This window comes from Cervus elaphus, chromosome X (genome assembly GCF_910594005.1).
Source record: "Cervus elaphus chromosome X, mCerEla1.1, whole genome shotgun sequence".
NCBI classification, from domain to species: Eukaryota; Metazoa; Chordata; class Mammalia; order Artiodactyla; family Cervidae; genus Cervus; species Cervus elaphus.
The window spans coordinates 43,806,483-43,832,542 of NC_057848.1; the positions used below are offsets into that span (position 1 = coordinate 43,806,483).

Here is a 26,060-nt window from a genome sequence, read left to right on the forward strand (position 1 = left end):
TCTATTAAAAAACAAAAGAAAACTTAAGTTTCTGAATTTTCCAAAATCAAAATTTGTCTTACTCTATTTCTTCCTTATATTTTAAAGTATTTGCACTTTTTTGTCACGTAGACAAAATAAGCATACTCTACTCCTCTCATTTTGTCGCTTTCAGCACGTTATTCCTCCACCAAAATCATAGCCCTAGAAAGGAGGTTAATATGGACTAGCATAAAGGGGGGCAGAAGAAAGTCCTGAACTCACTGTTACTCAATTTTTGTGCAGAGAGCAAGTGAAGTAGGCACGCTGCCCTCTTGAATAGTTCCATTCTTAAAGTTTTTATCACAGAATTGGGCTCAATATTCTCTCTCTCCTAATTCTGAATTAATAATCATTCTGGTCAACTTTGCCAACAAAGGACCGTCTAGTCAAAGCTATGATTTTCCCAGTAGTCGTGTATGGAGTTGGACTATAAAGAAAGCTGAGCACCGAAGAATTGATGCTTTTGAACTGTGGTGTTGGAGAAAACTCTTGAGAGTCCCTTGGACTGCAAGGAGATCCAATCAGTCAATCCTAAAGGTAATCAGTCCTGAATATTCATTGGAAGGACTGATGCTGAAGCTGAAGCTCCAATACTCTGGCCTCCTGATGGGAAGAACTGACTCATCTGAGAAGACCCTGATGCTGGGAAAGATTGAAGGCGGGAGGAAAAGGGGACGACAGAGGATGAGATGGCTGGATGGCATCACCAACTCGATGGGCATGAGTTTGAGCAAGCTCTAGGAGTTGGTGATGGACAGGGAAGCCAGGCATGGTGCAGTCCATGGGGCTGCAAAGAGTCGGACATGACTGACTGGACTGAACTGAACTGGTCAACTTTCTACATGTGGAGTATATAGTATGTCATGGCAAAGAGATATATGGACTTAACTTATTTCATCTATAGAGTTTGAACACTACTTGCATCCCATGAAGGTGGTAGGAATCACTACTAATTTCCTGGCAAAAGAAAAGCAACATCAATATCATTAACTGATCATATTTAGTTTGAGAGCCAGAAGTCCCTACTCCCTAACTCATTTAATGCAACAGCCCATTTGACCCCAAACACAACGTATTCTTGTGAGTTTCTATTGCCACTTATGTACAAACTGCTGACTGGGGAGAAACCTGATCAAAACATCAAATATTACCAGAGAAGCCGAGTTTGTGCCCTTTACAACCGTTGATGAAGTACCTTAACCTCGCCTCCTCTTGATCCTTGCATATGATCATCTTTCTTCCTGACTAAGACTTCATATGACTTATTTATAAATTCAAGCAAACAAATGTGCTTCTGACTGGCACTGATACATCACTGATGCCAAAATATCAGAGAGGATGAAGCATAAGGACCTTTTTTTCGATTCAGATGGAAAATATTACAGATTTATGGGTAAGTGATGAGAACCACCATTCCATAATATCTTCATATAATCAGTATCTTCCCATGCCTCCCTTCACTGAATTTTATGACCTCAAAACTTATTCAGAGAAATTATCTTTTTTGCTGACCCAAAATATCTGGTGGGTAGAAGTGGGGATGGGGCTGGTGGTTTGAACAATCCATCTCTGACTGTTCACTTGCTGGATTTCCACTGCTTTTCAGTGACTACTTACAGAACCATAATGCACAGAACAACTGTTGATGCCCCATTGATATTGATGTGATTTCCCTTAGTGCACCGGGGGGCAGCAGAGCCTGCAGGCATTAGTATCTAAAGGTTATGTATAATGGATAATAGAGGAAAATGAAATAACAGAAAGGAATCTGCACGGGAAACAGAAGCAGTAAATAGTTTCAGTGAAAGATCTTACTTGGGTTACACGGCAACTGCAAGGGGGATGGAAAAAAAAACCCAATGGCTCTTACAGACTCAGCAAGATTTGAGAGTGAAATGGTTTACTATTTTGAAATATAATACTTTTTTATTTCAACCACAGAAAGCCATTTAAAAGTCATCTTGTGTGTTACAGTTGTTATGTGACATCTTTCACTTGAATGCCTATTTATGAATTCCTACTCTACCCTCCTGAGGTGGTCCATGATACGGCACAAATGGAGTAAGTGGAGGAAGAGATTTTAACCTATTTATCCAAAGTCCCATAATGTCCAGCTCATGACAGAAGTCAGAACAAAGTTACAGTGTTTGACATTAATATCTCCTCATCTTGAACCCACTCAACCTACTGCACTTGCTGCATTTAACTTGATATTTCTGCATTTTCAAAGTCGCATGGTAAATCATTTCAATACATGCTCTCACTAATCCACACATCTTAGTTGCAGTAACCATTGCAATGGATTGCCTGGTAAATCTAATTTAATTTGTAATTTAATAAGAAAAAACCATGGTGGATTTACTTATTAGTGAAAGTAAAAGTCCTTCACTTGTGTCCAACTCTTTGTGACCCCCTGCCAGGTTTTTTGTTCTAAGAGCAAATGTAGTAAACACGAGTGATTTCAGCTCCACAGACATCTGCTAGACATATCATTTAACTGAAGGCCAATATCTGACAAGTTTTCAACCTCCACTGTTGACAAGTCCACCTCCTAGAAGGTAGAGAAAATGATAAGGAGACTCGCTTCTCTCACTGACTAAAAAAGAGAAATTGGTGAAGTGAAGGTGACAGAAACTTTTACAGAAAGCAACCATTTTAGCTGAAAGTCCATAAGTACTCTATAAAGCAAAATCCCAGACTTTAGGAAAGTGGTTTTCTACACTGAAGTAGGTATGATTACATGCCCGGAGACAGTGAAAAAAAGGAGATGAATAAAAAGCTGGGGAGATCTGCTGGCTATTGACCAGTCCAGTGTGCCTCTACTGGGTGCTCTCCATCTTGTATTTCTAAAGAACATGTACTGAAATGAAGGCATAAAAATCAAGGATAAATGAATAAAAGAGGGGGTGGTAAAAAAAAAATGCCAAAAACAATCATACCTGAAATGACCCTAAAGGTTGAAAAAACCTGCTACAGATAACAGAGCAGTTTTTTAAAAAAATATGTTTAGAACAAGAACAAGGATAGGATAGACATACAATGCATGGAATGGTATTGAATGAATGATCTTATCTTTTTTGTGAAAAAGAATGATTCTAACCTAAAAGGGTAATCAATATCATAACTATAAATTGAAGCCTACTATAGGGAAGGTGTCCATAAGAGGGCACTCAACTGTTCTAAATGAATTGAAATTATATTCTAGAGTGGTGAGAGGTCCTGTGGATTAGATGGCCTAGTCATAGTTGTTAACGTTTTGGGATTGTGGTATGGGTGACATGTGTCAGAAGACTAAAGACCCTAATATGAGCTTTGGTTTTGAAAAGGGACACAGAGCACATGGGCTCCTTAGGTTAGACAAGGGTCATCATGCTGACTGAGTGCAAAATCCTGAAACAGGCTATTAAAAGGAGGATTTGTAAGCACTTAGAAAAAAGTAGTAACCATCAGAAGGCACATAAATTCTGTAAGAAGTCATTAGACAAACCTCATTTCATTTCTATTTTTTATTATGATTACTGGCTTGGCAGATCAGTAAAAATGTAAGCACTCTGTATCTGGGTATCAGCAAGGCATTTGACAAGGTGTTTCATGGCATGTCTGTGAACAAGACAGAGAAATGTAGAATGCTGCCTGATGGATAAATGTCAGCCTGCAGGGAGGTTTCCAGTGGCGTGCCACTGAGCTCTGACCTTCATTTTCTCCTATATAACATTTTTATTAATGACTTACATAGTCATATTGAGTGAAGTCAGTCAGACAGAGAAGGCGAAATATCGTATGACATCCTTTATCTGTGAAATTTTAGAAGAAATGAAACAAATGAACTTAGAAAACAGAAAGAGACTCACAGACTAAGAGAACAAACTTACGCTTGCCAGAGGGGGAGGATGGAGGGAAGGGATAGTTAGGGAGTTTGGGATGGACATGTACACACTGCTATATTTAAAATGAAAAGTCCGTCTAGTCAAGGCTATGGTTTTTCCAGTGGTTATGTATGGATGTGAGAGTTGGACTATAAAGAAAGCTGAGCACAGAAGAATTGATGCTTTTGAACTGTGGTGTTGGAGAAGACTCTTGAGAGTCCCTTGGACTGCAAGGAGATCCAACCAGTCCATTTTAAAGGAGACCAGTCCTGGGTGTTCATTGGAAGGACTGATGTTGAAGCTGAAACTCCAATACTTTGGCCACCTGATGCAAAGAGCTGACTCATTTGAAAAGACCCTGATGCTGGGAAAGATTGAGGGCAGGAGGAGAAGGGGACGACAGAGGATAAGATGGTTGGATGGCATCACTGACTCAATGGACATGGGTTTGGGTGGACTCCGGCAGTTGGTGATGGACAGGGAGACCTGGCATGCTGCAGTTCATGGGGTCACAAAGAGTTGGACATGACTGAGTGACTGAACTGAACCAACAAAGACCTACTGTCTAGCACATGGAACTCTGCTCAATGTTATGTAGCAGCCTGGATAGGAGAGGAGTTTGAGAGAGAATGGATACAGGTATGTATGACTGGGTCCCTTCAGTGTTCACCTGAAACTATTACAACATTGTTAATTGGCTGTGGGTGCATGCTAAGTCTCTTCAGTTGTGTCTGACTCTTTGTAACCCTATAGACCGAAGCCCGCCAGGCTCCTCTGTCCATGGGATTCTCCAGGCAAGAGTACTGGAGTGGGTTGCCATGCCCTCCTCCAGGGATCAAACCCAAACCTACATGTCTTACATCTCCTGCATTGGCAGGCAGGTTCTTTACCACTAGCAGCACCTGGGAAGCCCCCTCATGAGCTTATTTAACCTTCATCATCTCCTTAAAGGCTCTATTGCTGATTACACTCACTTCGAGGGTTAGACCTTCAACATATGAATTTGGGGGGCACACAATTCAGTCTAAAGGACTCTTTGGAGAAAGTTCCCACACTTCAGGAGCTCCCAATTCTGTATTTATATCTCACTTAGTCTTCCAGACGATAGAGGCATGTAAATTATAACTCAATAGCTGAATTCAAGACAAAAGGGAAAAGCTAGAATGAACCCTGTGCTATGGGTTGGAATTTGAGGTATTGGTGTAAACTCATAGATTTCAATATATAGAAATGTTTTATAGAAACAAAATTTTTTTTAAAAAAATAGCTGAATTCTGTTATATTTTATATATATTCAAATTGAACAAGTCCAGTAATTCTATTCTCTGTTATGTTTTAAACTTTAAATTACTAAAAACTTGGTATAGGGGCTTCCCTGGTGGCTCAGTGGTGAAGACTCCGCCTGTCAATGCAGGAAACATGGGTTCAATCCCTGATCCAGGAAGATCCCACATGCCTCAGAGCAACTGAGCCTGTGTGCCACAACTATTGAGCCTGTGCTCTTCAGCCCCGGGGGCTTCCCTAGTTGCTCAGACGGTCAAGCATCTGTCTGCAGTGCAGGGACCCAGGTTCAATCCCTGGGTCGGGAAGATCCCCTGGAGAAGGAAATGGCAACCCACTCCAGTATTCTTGCCTGGAGAATTTCATGGACAGAGGAGCCTGGCAGGCTACAGTTCATGGGGTTGCAAAGAGTTGGACACGACTGAGCAGCTAACACACACACACACGTGAGCCCGGAAGCCGCAACTACTGAAACGGAGTGCCCTAGAGCCCATGCTCCACAACAAGAGAACTACCGCAATGAGAAGGCTGCAAGTGGGGGAGAGTAACCCCCACTCGCTGCAACTAGAGAAAAGCCCACACAGCAACAAAGACCCAGCATGGGCGAAAATTAAAAATAATAAATAAATAAAATGCTTAAAAAAGTGAACATACAGAGCCCCTGTTTGAGTTTCCTGAGCCATACAGCAAACTCCTGTTGGGTATCTATTTTCCATATGGTAATGTAACTTTTCATGTTACTCTCTGCATTCATCTCACCCTCTCCTCCCCTTTCCCTATGTCCCTAAGTTTATTCTCTTATGTCTGTTTCTCCATTGCTGCCCTATGGCTGATTCATGTTGAGGTTTGACACAAAAGAGCAAAATTTTGTAAAGCAATTATCCTTCAATAAAAAATAAATTAATTTTTAAAAAAGTAAACATACAGATAATAGTCCTTGGAATATATAAGTATAGGGGGCAATGATGTCTGCCAGACTGTAAAGAAGCACAGTCTTTGTGGTATAGGGCTGAAAATTAAGGCCCAATAATATGTACTGCCTTTACATCTGGGGAAACTCACAGGGCCTCCAGTGGCCTAACTGCAAATTCCCCTTCCTGCTCTGCCCCTGCAGAAAAGGTCCCCTAGCCAAACAACCCTCTTTATCAAAGGGGCGAGTACTGCTCCAGGTTATCCCTGCAGAGTGGATCTTATGTGTCCAATGTCAGGGGGCCTGTGTTCAGCAGTCCCCTAACCCTTGGGAGGGATCCTCTCTCTCACCAACAGTGTGAAGACGAGACCTAATAAAACAGTCCCTGCTGCTACCTGGTTTCATCTGGACTCTTAAAATAAATGATCTTCTACATGCACAAATGCAAATTTCATCCAAGCTGTCTTACACCTTTTGGTTAAGGATTCTAAAATAAGTTTTTTGAGGACTTCTCTGGTGGCACAGTGGAGAAGAATCCACCTGCCAATGCAGGGGACACGGGTTTGATCCCTGGTCCGGGAAGATTCCACATGCCTTGGAGCAACTAAGGCCCTGTGCCACAATTACTGAACCCAAGCTCTGAGTCCTGAGAGCCACAACTACTGAAGTCTGAGTGCCTACAGCCGATGCTCCACAGCAAGAGAAGCTCACTCAACACAACAAGGAGTAGCCCCTGCACACCGCATCTAGAGAAAGCCCACACAAAGCAATGACGATCCTGCACAGCCAAAAATAAATAACTATAAAAATTAAACAAGCTGTTTGGTTTTTGATTGACACAGATGGGGCAAGGGGGAACCTTTCTGAAACCTGTAACTTGGACAGGTAGGTCTCCAACATAACTCAGGGCTATTTTTATTGTTCCTGCTTCCAGGCACTAAAGCATCACAACCCTAAAAATGTCAGCACTATTTTTATCCCCCCCCTTTTTTAAATAGGTGAAAAAAATGTAGCTTAGAGAGGTTAAGTAATTTGCCTGATGTTTTGACTTTTTTCAGAGGATTTTTTATATATAACTTTATTTATGTATTTATTTTTGGCTATGCTGGGTCTTTGTTGCTGTGTGGGCTTTCTCTAGTTGGGGGGAGCAGCGGCTGCTCTCTAGCTTCCAAGCACGGGCTGCTCAACGCCATGGCCTCCTCTGTTTCAGAGGGCAGGGGCTTCAGTAGCTGCAGCTCCCAGGCTCTAGAACACAGGCTCAATAGTTACAGTGCACAGGCTCAGTTGCTCACCGGCACGTGGGATCAATCTTCCCAGATCAGGGACTGCACCTGTATCTCTTGCATTGACAGGCGAATTCTTCACCACTGAGACACCAGGGAAGCTCCTTGACTTTCTTAAATTAACATTTGTCAAGTGGAGCACAGGGTGCCCAATGCTGAGCCAAAATCCCATACCAGACCACAAGAGAAACTGAAATAGAGTAGTTTATTACTCATAAGTCCTAGAAGAAGTGCCCAGCACACCTCCAGGGGCCACACGGGGAGGTCAAGGTAGGGTACAGACAGAGTGACAGGACCTGGGGCCTTTGTATGGCCTGTGGATGGAGTCCTTTGGAGTTCCCAGGCTAGGGCCATTTTGGTCAATTTAAACCAAAAGAGTGAGGGTTTTGGTAAGCCCCACAGGGGTTTCTCTAAGGTGGCCACACAGCATAGAGGCCCCGGGAGGCAGGGGAGACTGTAGATCATGTGGGCTATTGAGAAGTCATGTCAGGAACTTAAATTTGCTTGTAACTCTATGGGTTGCTATCAAGGGCATGTGCTTACAGGAGGGGGCTAGGGTCAGCTTAAGGTCCCTGCAAAGAAAATGGATGTGAAGGCAGTAATACCATGGAGTAGCTCAGGTAAACTCTTGACACCCAAAATTATACAGGTATTAAGTAGCAAAGCAGGGTTTCCAACTCAGGCAATCTGAATCCTGAATCCAGCAACTATCCTACTCTTCACTATGCTGTATTACCTCCACTACTGGAAGAAAAAGAATCATGTAGACATCTCCCAGCTGTTGTCTTGTCAATCTGCCCCTCAATGCCTGTAATGCTTGTAAATTTCTCATTTTTAATACATTCAAGGCACCTAGCAGGTATGAATACTTACAGAGCAATAATTAGAACTTTTCCTTCTTAAATTGGGATGGGTCAATCCTTATCCCAATTCCCAAGAAGGGTAGCACTGAAGAATGTGCTAACCATTGGACAATTGCACTCATCTCCCATGCTAGTAAGGTCATGCTTAAAATCTTGCATGCTAAGTTTCAGCATTATGTGAACCAAGAACTTCCAGATGTCCAAGCTGGATTTAGAAAAGGAAGAGGAACCAGAGATCAAATTGCCAACATTTGCTGGATCATAGAGAAAGCTAGGGAATTTCAGATAAACATCTACCTCTGTTTCATCAACTACGCTAAAGCCTTTGATTGTGTGGACCATAATAAACTGTGGAAAGCTCTTAAAGACATGGGAATACCAGACCATCTTACCTGTCTCCTGAGAAAACTGGATGAGGGCCGAGAAGCAACAGTTAGAACGTGTATGGAACAACCGACTGGTTCAAGACTGAGAAAGGAGTACGTCAGGGCTGTCTGCTGTCACCCTGTTTAACCTATACGTGGAGCACATCATGAGAAATGCCGGGCTGGATGAGTTACAGGCTGGAATCAAGATAGGTGGGAGAAACATCTACAACCTCAGATATGTGGATCATACCACTCTAAAGGCAGCAAGCAAAGAGGAACTAAAGAGGTGACAGAGGAGCGTTAAAGAGCTGGCTTAAAACTACATATTAAAAAACCTAAGATCATGGCACCCAGCCCCATTTCTTCATGGCAAATAAAGGGAGAAAAGGTGGAAGTAGTCACAGATTTCCTCTTCTTGGGCTCTAAAATCACTGCGGATGGTGACTACAGCCATGAAATCAGAAGACGTTTGCTTCTTGGCAGGAAAGCAATGACAAACCTAGACAGTGTGTTGAAAAGCAGAGATATTACTCTGCCAACAAAGGTCCCTATAGTCAAGGCTATGGTTTTCCCAGTGGTCATGTACAGTTGTGAGAGCTGGACTGTAAAGAAGGCAGAACGCCAAAGAATTGATGCCTTTGAACTGTGGTGCTGAAGAAGACGACTCCTGAGAGTCCCTTGGACAGCAAGGGGATCAAACCAGTCAATCTTAAGGGAAATGAACTCTGAATACTCATTGGAAGGACTGATGCTGAAGCTGAAACTCCAGTATTTTGGTCATCTGATGCGAACAGCTGACTCATTGGAAAAGTCCCTGATGCTGGGAAAGATTGAGGACAGAAGGACAAGAGGGAACCAGAGGTTGAGATGGCTGGATGGCATTACTGATGCAATGAACATGAACTTGGGCAAACTTACTGAGATGGTGAGGGACAGGCAGGCCTGGAGGGCTGCGGTCCATGCAGTTGCAGAGTCAGACATGACTGGGCAACTGAACAACTTCTTAAACTATTTTCCCACTCCAATACTCACTTTCATTAGAGGAAAATTGATCTCACTCTCCCCTCTTCCTCAAGGTTAAGATTGAGATCACTTCACAAAAAAGTGGTCTCAATCTTAGCTTCATCTGCTGTTACACACATCACTTTTCCTACATTCACCCAATCGTGTCTTCAGAGAAAGTTTTCTCTTTTCCAGTTTAAACTCTTTCAACACTTTCCAACTCCCTACAAAGAATTTCCACTTACACATCCTGTTATCATCTCAAACTGATCATTCAGCACACAATGGTTGAGCTCTTACTAAGTGCTATGCATTGCAAATTCTGTGATGAATAAAATCGGGCTCCTCCTTTCCAGGAATTCAGTCTAGTGGAGAATAAAAACTTGCTCACAAATGACACAGTAAATAAACACTATATATAGATCTGGGACCCTTGGCCATGTCTGCTGCCAGACCAGAGCTGGAAGCGGGTGGAGGGGTCAGGGGCCCACATGAAGGGGCCCAAGGATGAGTGAGAATTAAGGGAGAAAATGGGCGAATAAGGAGCTGTCGAGGACAGAAGCAAAAGATGGAGATGGGTGCAAGGAAGGTAGAAATGCTTACCTGAGACTGTTCAGAGAGGACAGATGAAGGACGAGAGATGAAGCGGACTCTGAAGGCAGGTGGGCTCCTCAGAGCGAAGGTGCGGCCGTATCACTCACCTCCTCCTGGTCCTTGTCCAGGAGATCGTCCCGGCTCGTTGCTCCCGCAGCCGCGATCCTGGCTGCCGCGCTCGGCGGACTAGGAGGCAGAAGCAGAGGAGGGTCCGCCCCGATGAGTTGAGGGCCGCTCTCGCGAACGACACGGCGAGCCGGGGTCGCAGGGCTGGTTTCGGGGGCCTCGGCTGAGGACATCCAGCTGACGACCGAGGCCATTCCGGTCCCCGGGCCGAAAGCAGGCGAGAGCGCCGGCTCCGCGCGCTCGGGGCTCTTCCAGGAACTGCGATGCATCCCACTCCGGGCTGCGCGAGCCAGACACCACAGCCATTGTTGCCACGAAAGAGGGCACACTCACGAGCCGGGGAAGATCTCGGTCTCTTTGGCTCCCAGACCCCGCCGCTCCACAAGCACTCCAACGCCGAGGAAACCGCGGTAAACCTTCCGGGTACGTCGGCAAAACCCTTCCCCGGGCCTATGTGGTGTCCAGCCGAAGTGAAACGACGTGTACATCCGTATAAAAAAGCCGCCGCTGCAACCGGTTCCGCGCATCCTTCCGGTTCCTCAGGAGGCTCGCCAGGTCTAAGTTGGATCAGTGACTGTGTCTTCCTCAGCCTTGTCCTTGAAATGACTGAAAGGAAGGGTGACACACCACAGGGTACATTTCAGAGTGGCCGTCTCACCAACACAGCCAGTTCTGCTTGCGTTTCAGGTGATTTCTATGCCTGTGTGTTACGTTATACTCTATACTATTGGGTGCTTACTGTTTCTCGTGTGTGTGTGTGTGTGTGTGTGTGTGTGTGTGTGTGTAAGTGTACATATACATAGTATATGCAGGTGCGTGCTAAGTCGCTCAGTCGTGTCCGACTCTTTGCGACCCTATGGACTGTAGCCTGCCAGGCTCCTCTGTCCATGGGATTCTCCAGGCAAGAATACTGGAGTGGGCTGCCTTTCCTTTCTCCAGGGGAATCTTCCTGACCCAGGGACGCAAACCGGGTCTCTTATGTCTCCTGAATTGGCAAGCGGGTTCTTTACCACTAGCGCCGCCTGGGAAGCCCAATATATGCACAGATGTGCATATATATGTACATACAGAATATATAGGAATGGCCCAAATCGAGTTACATTATTTTTTTGAGTCTATCTTGATTTAAAATAAAAATCTAAGTGGGAAGAAAAGAAAAGGCATAAAGTATTCAAAGTATTTCTTATGCAACTGACTGTGTGTTTATTTTAGTGCTGTCAGATTTAGCAGGAAAAAAATACAGTAGGCTTGATCACATTTGAATTTCACTAAACAATGAATAATGTCTTAGTATAAGTACTGTCCTGGGCTTTCCAGGTGGTGCTAGTGGTAAAGAACTTGCCTGTGGATGCAGAGACTTGGGTTCCATCCCCGAGTCAGGAAGATCCCCTGGAGGAGGGCATGGCAACCCACCCCACTATTTTTGCTTGGAGGATCCCATGGACTGAGGAGCCTGGCAAGCTACAGTCCATAGGGTAGCAAAGAGTGGGACCCAACTGAAGCGACTTAGCACGCAGGCATAAGTATGTCCCATACAATAATAATGCACTATCAACTAACAATTTTCTAGTAAAAATAAGGAAATAGCCACTATTATACCTCCTCTCCCACCACCTCTAAAGTTTATTCTTGATATTCTAAGGTTTTTCACTTGCTGTTAGAGAAAGTGGGTTGGAAAGCAGCCCCTGATATCTGGAAGCCGGCTAGCACTCAGGCCATGTTCTTCTGTTGGACATAAACTTACAGAACACCAGTCTAGATGTCAGTCATCACTAGATGACTGACGTGAGACAAAACGAAACCACTTTGTTATTTTTTCTAAGCACAGACCAAAAACAAAGGTTGCTCTACTACCTACGAAACACCAAACACCCCCTCTCTTCACCAACATGGGTGACTGCGTCTTTACCCATTACAGCTTTATCCTTGCTCTAGTCTGTCCTCCCTACAGATGAGATCATTGAGATGCCCAATGCCCTAAATCATCCAAATACTATAGTAGGTTCTTTCTAACATTCTCTTACTGAAACACCTCTACAGTTCCCTATGGTGTTCGTTCTTCCTCCCTGCAAAGAAAAATAAATCCAATTTATCAGCTGTGAGTATATTCCTGGTGGTCTTTGGTTGAAGGGCATTGACATGTTCTGCTGCCTAGAATGCTTCCCCAGATATTTGCATGACTTTCCCTTAGTTCATTCTGTTCTTTGCTCATGCATCATCTTTTCAGAGAGGTCGTCCCTGAAAAGATTTACAATACCACCCTCATCATTCTCTCTCCCTTTATGCTGGTTATTTTTCTTCATAGCACTCATTGCTATCTGATATTATATATTTAGGTAATATGTTTATTGCACGTCTCTCCCATTAGAATCTAAGTTTCCTGAAGACTAGGACTTCACCTTCTTTTTTTTTTTTTTAAACGTGGCCACACCACATGACATGCAGGATCTTAGTTCTCCAACCAGAGATCAAACCCATGTCCCCTGCCTTGGGAGGGCGGAATCTTAACCTCTGGACCACCAGGGAAATCCCACTAGGACTTCATCTTGATGATGATTGTATCTATAGTGTGTAGAGCATTTCCTGGCACAGAGTAGGTACCAAGTGATATGAATTTAATGAACACATTAATGGATTTTTATTGTGTCAGGGTGTATATAATATTAATAGTTTCTTCTATCACATATTCATAATCAACCTCGTTTGGTCTTAGTCCTCCATTTAAGTAGATTGGCTCATTACAAAATGTCCATTCTTAATTCTTTATTTTGACTCATTTCTTATTGGATTTGATTTCATATTGCCAAGTAGTTTTTCACAAAGGATGCCTGGGTAGTGCATTCTCTCAACTCTTCTCATATTTGAAATAGGCTACCTGTTGCTTTTGGGGGAGTAGATTGTATTACTGTCAGCAATGTCCACTTCCTCTTTCCCTGTAGGAGGGTTATATATCCCTATGCAGTTACCTTTGGAAGGTTTTAAAAAGAAAAAGAGAATCCGCAGTTATCAAGCAAGTCACTTAAAGAGAGAATTGTTGGGATAAAGCAGAAAAGGGGAGAGTAATGAAAAAGCAAACATATTTAGCACTTATAAGGTTCCAGATACTCAGTCACTCAATAATTCAAGTAACCATATCAGTCTACCATCTACTGGGTCAAGGCAGGCCTCACAAATGGAAATTGTAAGCAGTTTGACACTATCCATAGTTAATTCATTTAATCCTCAAAACAACTCTATGGGGAGGTATTATTATCTTTATTTTACAGATGAAGAATCAGGCTCAGGGTACTTCCACAGCTAAGTGGAAGTACCAGAATCCCAATGCTTTCACTGCTGCCCAAGTCTTGGTTTTTTCCATGATACCTTACTGTGGTTTCTTCTTATACTCATGCAGTGACCTTTCTAAATTTGTGTAGCTAAGTACAACTCAGGGGAAGGGCTATAGGACTGAAGAAACGTCATTTTTTCTTTTATCATCATCAATTAATATATATTAAGCACCCACAAGGTTCTTGGTGTTTTAACATAGGAGAGGACAGTTGCTTCAGTAGGCCTTCAGTAGTTGTGGCTCCCCGGCTCTAGAACACAGGCTCAGTAGTTGTGGCACATGGACCCAGTTGCTCTGTGGCACGTGTGATCTTTCTGGGTCAGGGATCAAACCCGTGTCTCCTGCAGTGATAGGTGGATCCTTTACCACTGAGTCACCAGGGAAGCCCTTAAATTCTTTTTTTAATTGAAGTGTAGTTAATTTAGGGCTTCCCTGGAGGCTCAGAGTTCAAGAACCCACCTGCAATGCAGGAGACACGGGTTCAGTCCCTGGGTGCAGACGATCCCCTGGAGAAGGAAATGGCAACCCGCGCCAGTATTCTTGCCTGGAGAATCCCATGGACAGAGGGGCCTGGCAGGCTACAGTTCCTGGGGTTACAAAAGAGTTGGATACAACTTACTGACTAAACAATAATAATTGATTTACAATATTGTGTTAGTTTCAGGTGTACAACAAAGTGTTCAGTTATATATATTAATTTTTTCAGATTATTATCCATTATAAGTTATTATAAGATAATGAATATTGTTCCCAGTGTTATACAGTAAATCTTTGTTGTTTATCTTTTATTTATATATATTAGTTTGTATCTGTTAATCCCATACTTCCAACTTGTCCCTCTCTCTCTCCCTCTCCTTTTGGGTAACCATGAGTTTGTTTTCTATGTCTGTGATTCTGTTTCTGTTTTGTATACAGATTCATCTGTATTATTTTTTAGATTCCATATATAAATGACATCATATAGTATTTGTCTTTCTCTTTCTGACTTACTTCACTAAGCAAAATACTCTGCAGGTCCATCCATGTTGCTATAAATGGCAATATTGCATTCTTTTTTATGGCTAAGTAATAATATTCCATTGTATATATGTACCACATCTCTTTAAGTCAATCGTCTGTTGATGGACACTTGAATTGTTTGCATGTCTTGGCTTTTGTAAATAGTGCTAATATGAACAGTAACGTGTATGTATCTTTCTGAATTAAAAGTTTGTGTTTTTTCCATATATATACCTAGGAGTGGAATTGCTGTATCATATGGTAGTTCTATTTTTAGTTGTTTTTATTTTTGCTAGGGTGTAATTGTGCTTTAATGCTTCTACGTAATGTTATGATCCAATAGTTCTCAGGTTTACATATTTTATTATTTATACAATGATTTTCTGGTCACAAATGATAGCATAAGGGTTGTTTTTTTAAATCTACTTTTTAATTGAAGGATAGTTGCTTTACAGAATTTTGTTGTTCAGGAACCTCCATACTGTTTTTCATAGTGGCTGCACCAACTTACGTTCCCAGCAACAGTGTGTGAGGATTCCCTTTTCTCCACACCCTCTCCAACATTTATTATATGTAGACTTTTTGATGATAGCTATTCTGACTGGTTTTGATTTGCATTTCTCTAATTATTAGTGAATAATTTTTATGTGCCTGTTGGCCATCTGTATGTGTCTATTTAGGTATTCTGCCCAGTTTTTGATTGAATTGTTTGGATATTGAGTTGTATGAGCTGTTTTTGTATTTTGGATATTGAATTGTTTCGATATTGAGTTGTGTGAGCTGTTTTTGTATTTTGGATATTAACCCTTTGTCAGTTGCATCCTTTGAAAACATTTTCTCCTATTCCATAGGTAGTCTTTTCATTTTGTTGATGGTTTCTTTTGCTGTGCATAAGCTTTTAAGTTTGATTAGGTCCCTTTTGTTTCTTTTCGCTTTTATTTCTTTTGCCTTGGGAGGCTGAGCCAAGAAAATATTGCAATGATTTATGTCAAAGAGTGTTTTCCCTATGTTCCTATCTAGGATTTTTATGGTGTCATGTCTTACATTTAGGTTTTTAAACAAGTTTGAGTTGATTTTTGTATATGGTGTGAGGGAGTGTTCTAATTTCATTGATTTACATGTAGCAAGCTTTCCCAGCACCACTTGTTGAAGAGACTGTCTTTTCTCCATTGTATATTCTTGCCTCTTATGTCATAGATTAATTGACCTTAGGTGTGGGGTTTCTTAATTTTAATTTTAAAAATTAAAGTTTCTTAATTTTAGCTTAGTTTTTGCTGAGTTAGGGAGTGAGCCACGTGGACAGAAGGGAAGAGGCAGTTTTCTACACTTTGAAGTAACAGGCCTTCATCATATCTCAGCTGGGGTCCCACACTTTTAAAGCCCTTTCAGGAAGGGGATAAAGGCTAGGCAATTCGGTTGGAGGTCTTGGTGTTTTACATCAGCTGTTGGTGCTGATGTAAAAGAAATTATATTGCATCTTACAGTTTACTGAGAGGTAACCAACACCTACTTGATATCAATAGTGGCAGTTACTATGATCTATATTTCAAAGAAATATCTTGTTTTAGTTTTTGTCAACTAAGCTACTGAAAGATAAATAGATCCTAAACTTTCAAGATGTACTTTGTCCTATTTCCTAAATATTTTTTTGCTACTAAATTTTGTGAGAGGATGACTCAGAAAAATGATCATTAATGTTCTGAGTAATTTTGTTAAGTGCTCAGTTGCCAGGAAAACACTACCATCTGTCTTAATTTCTTTTACAACAGCACACTTCTATTTTCCATGAAATGTGTTTATATTAATAATGCAGTGATTCCCACATAGTTGTTTTTTTTTTTTTTACAATACAAAACCTTGGAGAAACACCTAGGGAATTTCGTATGGATTTCTTATCTCCATGTGAAAATACAGCTGCATTACACTACTTTGATATTTTACTATGTGACTTGACTTTATTGAGGAGAATGTAGAATAGATTAGAGGTCAATAGATGATGACATCCTTGTCTGCTTTTATGTTGAAGAAAATTAAATATAGTTAGTAGATCTGTTTTTATTCTGGAATATCCTGATGGACATTTTCTTCAGGATTTTTGTAGGAAGGAAGTGGAAGGATTCCAACTGAATGGTAAATAAGTGCTAATTCAAGTTTTTGGAAACTGATGCAATTATTATCCTGTATATATATTTTTTAAAAAAGAAAAAAGAAAATGAACATAGTGAATGGCTCTAATTGTTGAAGAAAATGCTACTATTTTGGTTCCTTAGTTGAATATGATCAATAACCAGCCTGAAGGGAAATATTTGGCTCTTCAAACACCCATCCTGTCACTTCATTCATCATGTACTCAGTCAGAAGTGGATTACCAGAGGAGTTTTTCAAATTACCACAACTCATTCATGTATTCATTCACTTAACAATTATTGAACACCTACTATGTGCGGACAGTAAAGCCCTCTGTGCAGGAAATGCTATGTAAATAAAAGTAATAAATACACACAATGCAAGTGTTACTATTTATCTTTCAAGATGCAGCTCTAATTCAGTTTGCTAGTTCCTTCTCTGTGTTCTGTATTTTGTCGATGTTTGTATACCTATCTACTGAGCTCTTTGAAAAGGTAGAGACCTTGGCTTATTCATTTTGTATTCCACACAGTCTAACATAAGATTTGGTACAGATCAAACAGGTGGTCAGAAAAGAGAAGTTGCAATGAAGGAATTAACAATATTGCATCATTTAGTATTCAGTTGAGAAGATAGTACTTACCCAAAAACTGATTTCTTCAAAGTAGGTGTTAGAATGTGCTTGTTATCCTACAACTTGAATTATAAATCATGACTTGATTCATTACTTACATTCATTACATTCATTCATTACTTACATACTTTCATTCATTACAATGATTACAATATAATAATTGATTATATTCATTCTGATTATTTGTCAAGGTGGTTTCAGTTCAGTTCAGTCACTCAGTCGCGTCCGACTCTTTGCAACCCCATGGTCTGCAGTACACCAGGCTTCCCTGTCCATCACCAACAGCCGGAGCTTGCTCAAACTCGTGTCCATCGAGTCAGAGATGCCATCCAACCATTTCATCCTCTCTCATCCGGTTCTCCTCCCGCCTTCAATCTTTCCCAGCATCAGAGTCTTTTCCAATGAGTCAGTTCTTCGCATCAGGTGGCCAAAATATTGGAGCTTCAGCTTCAGCATCAGTCCTTCCAGTGAATATTCAGGACTGATTTCCTTTAGGATTGGTTTATCATCTAACAAACGGGCTATTAAATAGGGCAGTCTCGAACTTTCAAAAGAAATGAAACCTTATTAGTCTCTCGAAGTTTTTACGCCCTGGAAGCTTACACGAAAGTAGAGAAAAGGGACTAGTATCCCTCGCATCCCAACCGTTACTGCCGCGTTGCCCCATCTTTCCCTTTCCTTTTTCCCACCCTTTCGCCCTCCGGAAGGGGCCGAGCGCTCCCGGCGCTTCCCAGTCTTCCTCCGCCCCTTGCGGAAGGAGCCGAAGGCGGAGCGGGGCGCCGAAGTGGGACGGCCTAGCGCTCGGGCCTCTCCGGAAAGAGCCGAACCGCGCTCGGAAGAGGAGGGCTCCTTCGTCTTCGGCGTCTCGCCCCCGCGCGGTGCCCTCTGTCGGCGGCGTGAGGCAGCTGTGGCAGCGGTGGCGGCGGGAGGCGGTAGCCGCGTCGACGTTGACCAAGACTGGAGCGACGTTTAAAGAAGGAGCCGAATCGCCGCAGAGTCCGGCTTCTGACTGTTGGAGGATTCCCACCCTTCCGCGCGGGCCGACGACGAGAAGCGGCGGCGCCGGGAAGCAGGTGAGGAACCGGCTGCGACCCGGGAGGGGGCGAGGGAGCGCGCCGGCTTCCTCCGTCTCTGGGCCGCGCCTGCCTTCGCTTTCTCCTCACTTGAACCAGGAAGCGGCGGAGTCGGAGGCTCCGCTCCTCCGGCCCTTTTCTTTGTGTGGGCTCGGGAGCGAAGGAGGGGACGAACCGGGAGGGCCGCGGCGCGGTCCCCTCCGCCGTCAGGGGCCGTCAGGGCCCGGGGTAGGCCCGGAGCTTGGGGAGCCCACCGCGGAGAACCACTCGGCGTTTTCCACGGCCCTCGCCTGCCTTTTTGCGCCAGTTCCCCCTCCTCACCCCGACTTTGATTTAGAGCTTTTCGGCCAGGCCCATCCTCCCCTTCCCAGGGCATAACAATGCCGCCTGCTTGGCCACATCCCCTCCCAACACCCCACCCTCCGCTTCGCCACCTTCTACTTTCTCTGGCCGGCCGCCTCGCCCGACTACCCCCGCCCTGACCGTGCTGGCCGGCCTTCCATCTGTATTTGCAAGAAACTGCTTTTCCACGTGAATCCGGGTTGAAAAACTCGGTTGCAGCCGGCCGGGTGCGAGTGGGGAAGAAGGAGTGGACAGAGGGAGACGGGGTTCAGCTGCCGCGTTGTGGGAGCCGCGTGTAGGTTGTTTCACTCTCGCGGGTGGCGTCTCTCTTTTCCAACGTCACCTGCCCTCGGTCAAGGATTTGCCTCACGGGCGTGCAGAATGGCTTTTCCACGGTCAGGTCGCGGATCTGGGGTTGGGATGGGTTCAGACCGATTTGTGCTGATCCTGGGTCCACCTGGACGGGAAAGACAAAATGAAACCAAGTCCTGGTGTCACCTGGACTTATATATTGAAATTCTTGCCCCGTTGGGAAAACCCATTTGCAAAGGACAAAAATAGTGGAACTGTATTCAGAAAACCTGTCTATCCACTGAAAAGTGACTTGTGTCGAAATGCCCATATTTCGGAAGCGCTGGTAGCTGGCTCGCTGTCCAAAGGTCACCCTTTCTGATGAATGCCTTTATGGTAACCTGGAATTCCCTGGTACTGTTAACAAGTAATGCCTTATAACATGATGTTTTAAATCCTTGATTCCTAGACTTTTCTTATTTTTTTGTTTGTTTCTAAGCTATAATTTTGAAAAATTTAGAAGATATTTGAGACGCCCTGCCTTCCACATGTGTATAACTTAAGCACTGTGACAGTTGTACTATTTTGGTAACTCTAAAGGGAAAGAATATATACTAGCAATAGAAGTGTCTCTTTACCAAAAGGACTTATCAACTAATTTTTAATTATATATACATGTATCATTTTATGTATTTAAATTGTGCTGAAAATTGTTTAGAGGGTCGCACACAGCAGTACTATTTTTTGACATTCCCTCTCCTTTTCTAGAGTGATGTCTGGTCTGTTCCAGTAAGTTTATATCTTCATTTTCACTAATTCATTCTGTGTGAAGAAAATTCTCATATCAGTGCTCATAATTCTTTCCCAACAAAATGAAATGTTTTGTGTTTTCACGCAATTGAGCTTTAAGAAATGGTAAACTTTTCCCTTGTTTTGTTTTTCGCAATAGCATTTGTTGACTTCATTTGGTGCTCTAACATTCCATCTCTGGAGATTGTGGTGGGTAGACAGGTGAGGGGAAGAAGAAAAGAGGAGAGGGTAAGAAAGGTGTTTCATAGTTTATCCAGATGAAGCACCCCCATTAAAATAAGAACATAAAAACTAGAGGTAATAGTCACCAGTGTTTATGAATGCTGGTTCAGTCTGTGGCTGCAGGGAGTAGCTGTTGAATATGTTGTTAAAGATAAGTTTAACGTTTAGGAATCCTACCTATTTTGGACTTAGTATTGCACACATCAAGCTTTTCTGACACATCATTCATTTACAGGTGAAATAACTTTTTATGTGTTCACAATGAAGATTTTTCTTAAAGTGTTCAGTTAAAAATTAAACTCTTGAGAAAATCCAAAATTGGAACAAGAAAATTAACTTTAGTCTTTAAAAATTGCTTAGTGGTGATGCATGTATCTAAGATTCAAAGGAAGAGATTAGTGTTCAAATCTGTAGATCAGTTTAAAACTTGCTTGTCTCTTCTCAGGGGGAAGTCATGAGATTTGACATGTGGTCCAAAGAACAGTTATATACAAAAATCTGTAAGAACAGTTTATATAAAAACCAAAAAGTTACACCAAACTTCTGTTAAAACTCCAATAAACTATTTAATGATGCTGTAGCTAAAATTCTAAATAATGAAGTACTTGTGTTTTTCTTTCCTAATCACTCATCTCCCCTTCTCCCTTCTCTTACAGGCATGGAGAGTAGGAAACTGATTTCTGCTACAGACATTCAATACTCTGGCAGTCTGCTGAACTCCTTGAATGAGCAACGTGGCCATGGACTCTTCTGTGATGTTACTGTTATTGTGGAAGACCGAAAATTCCGAGCCCATAGGAACATTCTTTCAGCTTCTAGTACTTACTTCCATCAGCTCTTCTCAGTTGCTGGGCAAGTTGTTGAACTGAGCTTTATAAGAGCAGAGATCTTTGCAGAAATTCTCAATTATATCTATAGTTCTAAAATTGTTCGTGTTAGATCAGATTTACTTGATGAGTTAATTAAATCAGGGCAGTTATTAGGAGTTAAATTTATAGCAGAGCTTGGTGTCCCGCTGTCACAGGTTAAAAGCATCTCAGGTACAGCTCAGGATGGTAATGCAGAAACTTCACCTCCTGAAATACAAAAATCAAAAGATGAATCCCAAGAAAATGGGGCCACTATAATGCCAATTATAACAGAATCTTTTTCCTTGTCTGCTGAAGATTATGAGACAAAAAAGATCATTGTTACTGATTCAGATGATGACGACGATGATGTCATTTTCTGCTCTGAGATCCTGCCTGCAAAGGAGACTTTGCCAAGTACCAACACAGTGGCAGAGGTCCAGCCTAACCCAGGCTCTGTTGCTATTTCAGATGATGCACCTTGTGTGAGCAATAGCTCTCCCCCTTTAACAAACATCACACCTACTCAGAAACTTCCTACTTCTGTGAATCAGGCAACTCTGAGCCAGACACAGGGAAGTGAAAAATTGTTGGTGTCTTCGGCCCCAACACATCTGACTCCCAACATCATTTTGTTAAATCAGACACCAATTACTACACCACCAAATGTCAGTTCTTCACTTCCAAATCATATGTCTCCTTCAATCAATTTACTTGTACAGAATCAACAGCCACCAAACAGTGCTGTTTTACCAGGAAACAAGGCCAATGAAGAGGAGGAGGAGGAAATTATAGATGATGATGATGACACTATTAGCTCCAGTCCAGATTCTGCTGTCAGTAATACATCTTTGGTCCCACAGGCTGAGATCCCCCCAAATACCACTTTTGATGGATCGTTGATACAGAAGATGCAGATTCCTACACTTCTGCAAGAGCCAGTTTCCAATTCTTTAAAAATTTCAGATATAATTACGAGAAACACTAATGATCCAGGTTTAGGATCCAAACATCTAATGGAGGGTCAGAAGATTATTACTTTAGATACAGCTACTGAAATTGAAGGCTTGTCAACGGGTTGCAAGGTTTATGCAAATATTGGTGAAGATACTTATGATATAGTTATCCCTGTCAAAGATGACCCTGACGAAGGGGAGGCCAGACTTGGGAACGAGATACCAAAAACACCTAGCAGTGAGACGGCAAATAAACGTATGAAAGTTAAACATGATGATCACTATGAGTTAATAGTAGATGGAAGGGTCTATTATATCTGTATTGTATGCAAAAGGTCATATGTCTGCCTGACAAGCTTGCGGAGACATTTTAACATTCATTCTTGGGAGAAGAAATATCCTTGCCGTTACTGTGAGAAGGTCTTTCCTCTGGCAGAATATCGCACGAAGCATGAAATTCATCACACAGGAGAGCGAAGGTATCAGTGTTTGGCCTGTGGCAAGTCTTTCATCAACTATCAGTTTATGTCTTCACACATAAAATCCGTTCATAGTCAAGATCCTTCTGGAGACTCGAAGCTTTATCGTTTACATCCATGCAGGTCTTTACAGATCAGACAATATGCATACCTCTCTGATAGGTCAGGCACTATGCCTGTAATGAAGGATGACGGTATTGGGTATAAGGTTGATGCTGGGAAAGAACCTCCAGTAGGGACCACATCTGCTCCTCAGAACAAGCCCATGACCTGGGAAGATATTTTTATTCAGCAGGAAAATGATTCCATTTTTAAACAGAATGTAACAGATGGCAGTACTGAGTTTGAATTTATAATACCAGAATCTTATTGAACTCCTTTGAAATATCAGAAAGTTTTGGTTTGGATTTAAGGGGCAGGGCTTTCAGAAGACCTGTAAAACAAAGGTGAAAACAAGTTCATTTGATCTGCCATGTCATCTGAAGGTAGTCTAGTTGGATTATTTGTTCATAATTTTTAGAAGCAAATTATTCTGAAAGTTTGAATAGAGGTTGAGAACTTCCCCCTCCCCCAAGTATCTGTTTATATAGTTAGCTTTCAGCACATTTAAAAGAGGCAAAAAGAAAAAAAAAGCTTGGAGAGATAGTTTCCTGAATAGAATTTGAATCAGTTTGAATGTTCTTTGAAAATAACTGGAGTTATTAGCATACCCTAGTATATCTTGCAACTTTCCCCTTCCGTGTTAGCACTTTACTGCTGAATTCTCAATTTTCTTATTATTGAGACTATAAATGTGTGTTGTGTCTTTTATATGGCATAAAGAGTAAATGAGAACTTCTAAAGTTGTCCTGGAAATTTTCAGAGTAAGTCTGCTTGGTTGTGTATTTTGCTAACCCAAATGGATAGCAGCCTCCTGCCTCCCACCCCTTATGAAAATAGCTGTGCAGACAAGTTTCTCATTTGAAGAATGAACGAGTTTTGGCTAATTAGAATTAAACTTCACTTTTATCACCATAGTCTCAAAAAGACTTTGGTGCCTGGACTACTGTATATATACCTTTGCAGTGTGGTTTCTATGGGCAAAAAAGAAATCTCTGTAATGCAGACAGGAAGAGATTAAAAGTTTTATCATATTTGCTTTAAATTCTGTGCTCTTATATGATAGAGACAGAGAATGGAAGTGAATGGAGATTTCCTTTTTGCTCATTATGGTTAAAGAATATTCCTATGAAATTTTCAAATTTTGAATCTGAACACCAAACTAATCTTTATGTATGCATCTTTATAAATGACAAATTTCATAAATGAGACTCCTACATATTTTGGGTGGGAGGCTACTGGCATGTATTTTTAAATGTTCATATTACTTAGAATCTCTAATAGGAAGTTTTTATTTGACATAGCTGAATCAGATATCTAGTATTTTCCTTTCAGCAAGACCTTTTAGGTTTTTACTCTTTAAATAAGTTCCATCCCATCTGCAAATTGCTGCAGTATTATAGCAGTCAGAAGCTATACAAGGAAGTTAAATAGGCTTGTTGATTCCCATTTATCTTGAGAACAATAAATACCACCTTTCTCCCTTTTAAAATGACACATGTTTAAACACTTAGAAAATAAAGTCAAAACTTACTGAAGTGCCAGTACTAAAAGGGAAGCAGGTTGGAACAAATATATAGCCTAGCGTTTATAACAGGATTGACTTGTTGAACTTCTGTAAATTTTTGCAAAGGAAAAAAGATATGATTAGATACTGAAAAAGATTGTTGTGCATAGTTATTAGTCCTTTGTAACCTTGCTTAAGTATTTCTTAATTCAAGATAGATATTTTCTTTCTCCTTAACAATGTATTTTTGAAAATAGTCTATTTCTTGACTTTGAACTTAAAGCTTTAATCAGTTTCTCATGTATACGTCATCCTTCTGACAGTAAGCTAGACTTAAAGATAATGATTTCAGTATTTCTTAAGATGGTAACTGAGGGTATCAGGCATCAGTGTTTGCAGTAATACAAGGAGAAAGAAAAATAATACAATCCTTTGCTTACCGAGGGTTAGAATGATGTGCATCTTTTATGTTTTCCGTTCTGTGAGTTGAGACCTTAAGACCATTTTGTAAACTAATCCTTCGAAAATTTTTAAATTACCATACAGCTTAAGAGTCTGATCTCTGGAATTGCAATATCTGTTTCCTTTCTGTATATGTATTGATAACATTACTCTTTGACTATAGGGTGCACTCTGAAATGTTTTCAGTGGAAATCTGTTTCATTTATGCTGTTTCACCAGTTAGACATAATTCAACAAGTGTGAATGATACTTCCAGTCCTTTCAGACTTAACTGCTAACTTCCTGGATGGCTCAGATGGTAAAGAGTCTGTCTGCAGTGCGGAAGACTTGGGTTCTATCCCTGAATCAGGAAGATCCTCTGGAAAGGGAATAGCTACCCACTTCAGTATCTTGCCTGGGAAAGTCCATGAACAGAGGAGCCTGGCAGGCTACAGTCCATGGGGTTGCATAGAGTCAGTTACGACTGAACGACAAACACTTTCACTTTTTCAGTAAAACTTGGTTCTGCAAGGCCATTATGACAAACTAGGAATTCTATAATGGAAAACTATCCATTCTGAATTATCTTGATATAATTATTTGCTGCTGCTGTGCTCTGTCTAAGTTCTGAGTCTGAAATTTCAACTTTGCCTACTGAAGGTATCTTCTAGAGTTTTTTTGGGAGGAGGAAAACTGGAAAATTCACTTTAAATTGTATTTTTGCCAGAAGACTCTTACTTGAACATATGTCAGGGTCTTCAGTTTTTTTAGAAGTCTCTATATCCAAAGTTCAGAATCCATGTGGAATACTCTCTGGGAATTAAAACCCTTCACTCCCAGTGTTTATGGGGTTGGAAATCTGTAGCAAGATACTGTTCAAAACCTGTCATGGTGTTTGCCTATTTTATACTTAGTTTTCTGGCAATTGAACTATTTTTTTCATTCAAGTTGGCTTCAGATTTGCTCCTATGCTAAATTACCTATGAATATTCTGGATAGGAACTGTTTGAAATAGCAACTTATTCAAAGAGATGACAGAAAATGAAAGTGCTCAAACTAAGCAAAGATTTTTATATGCCATAGCAATCTTGAGAGATTCACTTTAAAATATATTTTGTCATTTTGCTGGTAATGATCCCCCACATAAAACCACTATGAGGAATTGATGCTGCATTTTTCCCATTGTACCAAAAAGATAAAGGTAAAAATGGTAAAAGTTTTTTGGATCATCAAGGTGTGCATACTCTAAAGAATTAAATACTAATTCAACAGCACTGGCTTTCTCACCTCTGTCAATCATATGAAACTTTTGTTCATTTCCACCCAGTGCTGTAGTGTTCATACTTGTACAGTCTTCCCTGTCATGACTTTAAGTTCTACTTTTCATTAACCGTTACCTGATATTAGTTCGTAGAGCTTCTTATGGCAAAAATAAAATGTTTTAATTCTGATTTTTGAGTGTCTTTTTTTTTTTACAAGATGATCTTTCATTAATTATATAGACTATTACATTCTGTTGTTTTTCAATTTTTGTAGCAGGAGACTGAAACTATATTTCTGATGACAATATGACAGAATTTCCTGTTAGGT

At 41.3% G+C, this 26,060-nt stretch overlaps 2 protein-coding genes across 3 annotated transcripts in view; one reads left to right on the forward strand and one right to left on the reverse strand.

Annotated features, from left to right (window-relative positions):
• Nucleotides 1–17,684, reverse strand: part of LOC122689909 (homeobox protein ESX1-like) — a 391,984-nt gene extending 374,300 nt beyond the window's left edge. Inside the window, exons 1-3 of one of the 2 annotated variants that reach the window (XM_043896739.1) lie at nt 17,412–17,684; nt 10,648–10,920; nt 10,296–10,374 (exon numbers count right to left, since the gene is read on the reverse strand). In XM_043896739.1, the coding sequence (XP_043752674.1) occupies nt 10,296–10,374; nt 10,648–10,841 (273 nt within the window). In that variant the 5' untranslated portion in view covers nt 10,842–10,920; nt 17,412–17,684. Of the gene's footprint in view, nt 1–10,295; nt 10,921–17,411 lie in introns of those variants that run through there. The other variant, XM_043896738.1, reaches the window with a different exon arrangement.
• A 505-nt stretch (nt 17,685–18,189) lies between these two features.
• On the forward strand, nt 18,190–25,921 carry ZBTB33 (zinc finger and BTB domain containing 33). The gene is made up of 2 exons (XM_043896196.1): nt 18,190–18,475; nt 20,797–25,921. Exon 2 carries the CDS (start codon nt 20,799–20,801, stop codon nt 22,794–22,796), a length of 1,998 nt encoding a protein of 665 aa, XP_043752131.1. The 5' UTR covers nt 18,190–18,475; nt 20,797–20,798; the 3' UTR covers nt 22,797–25,921.
• The last annotated feature ends 139 nt before the right edge of the window (nt 25,922–26,060 follow it).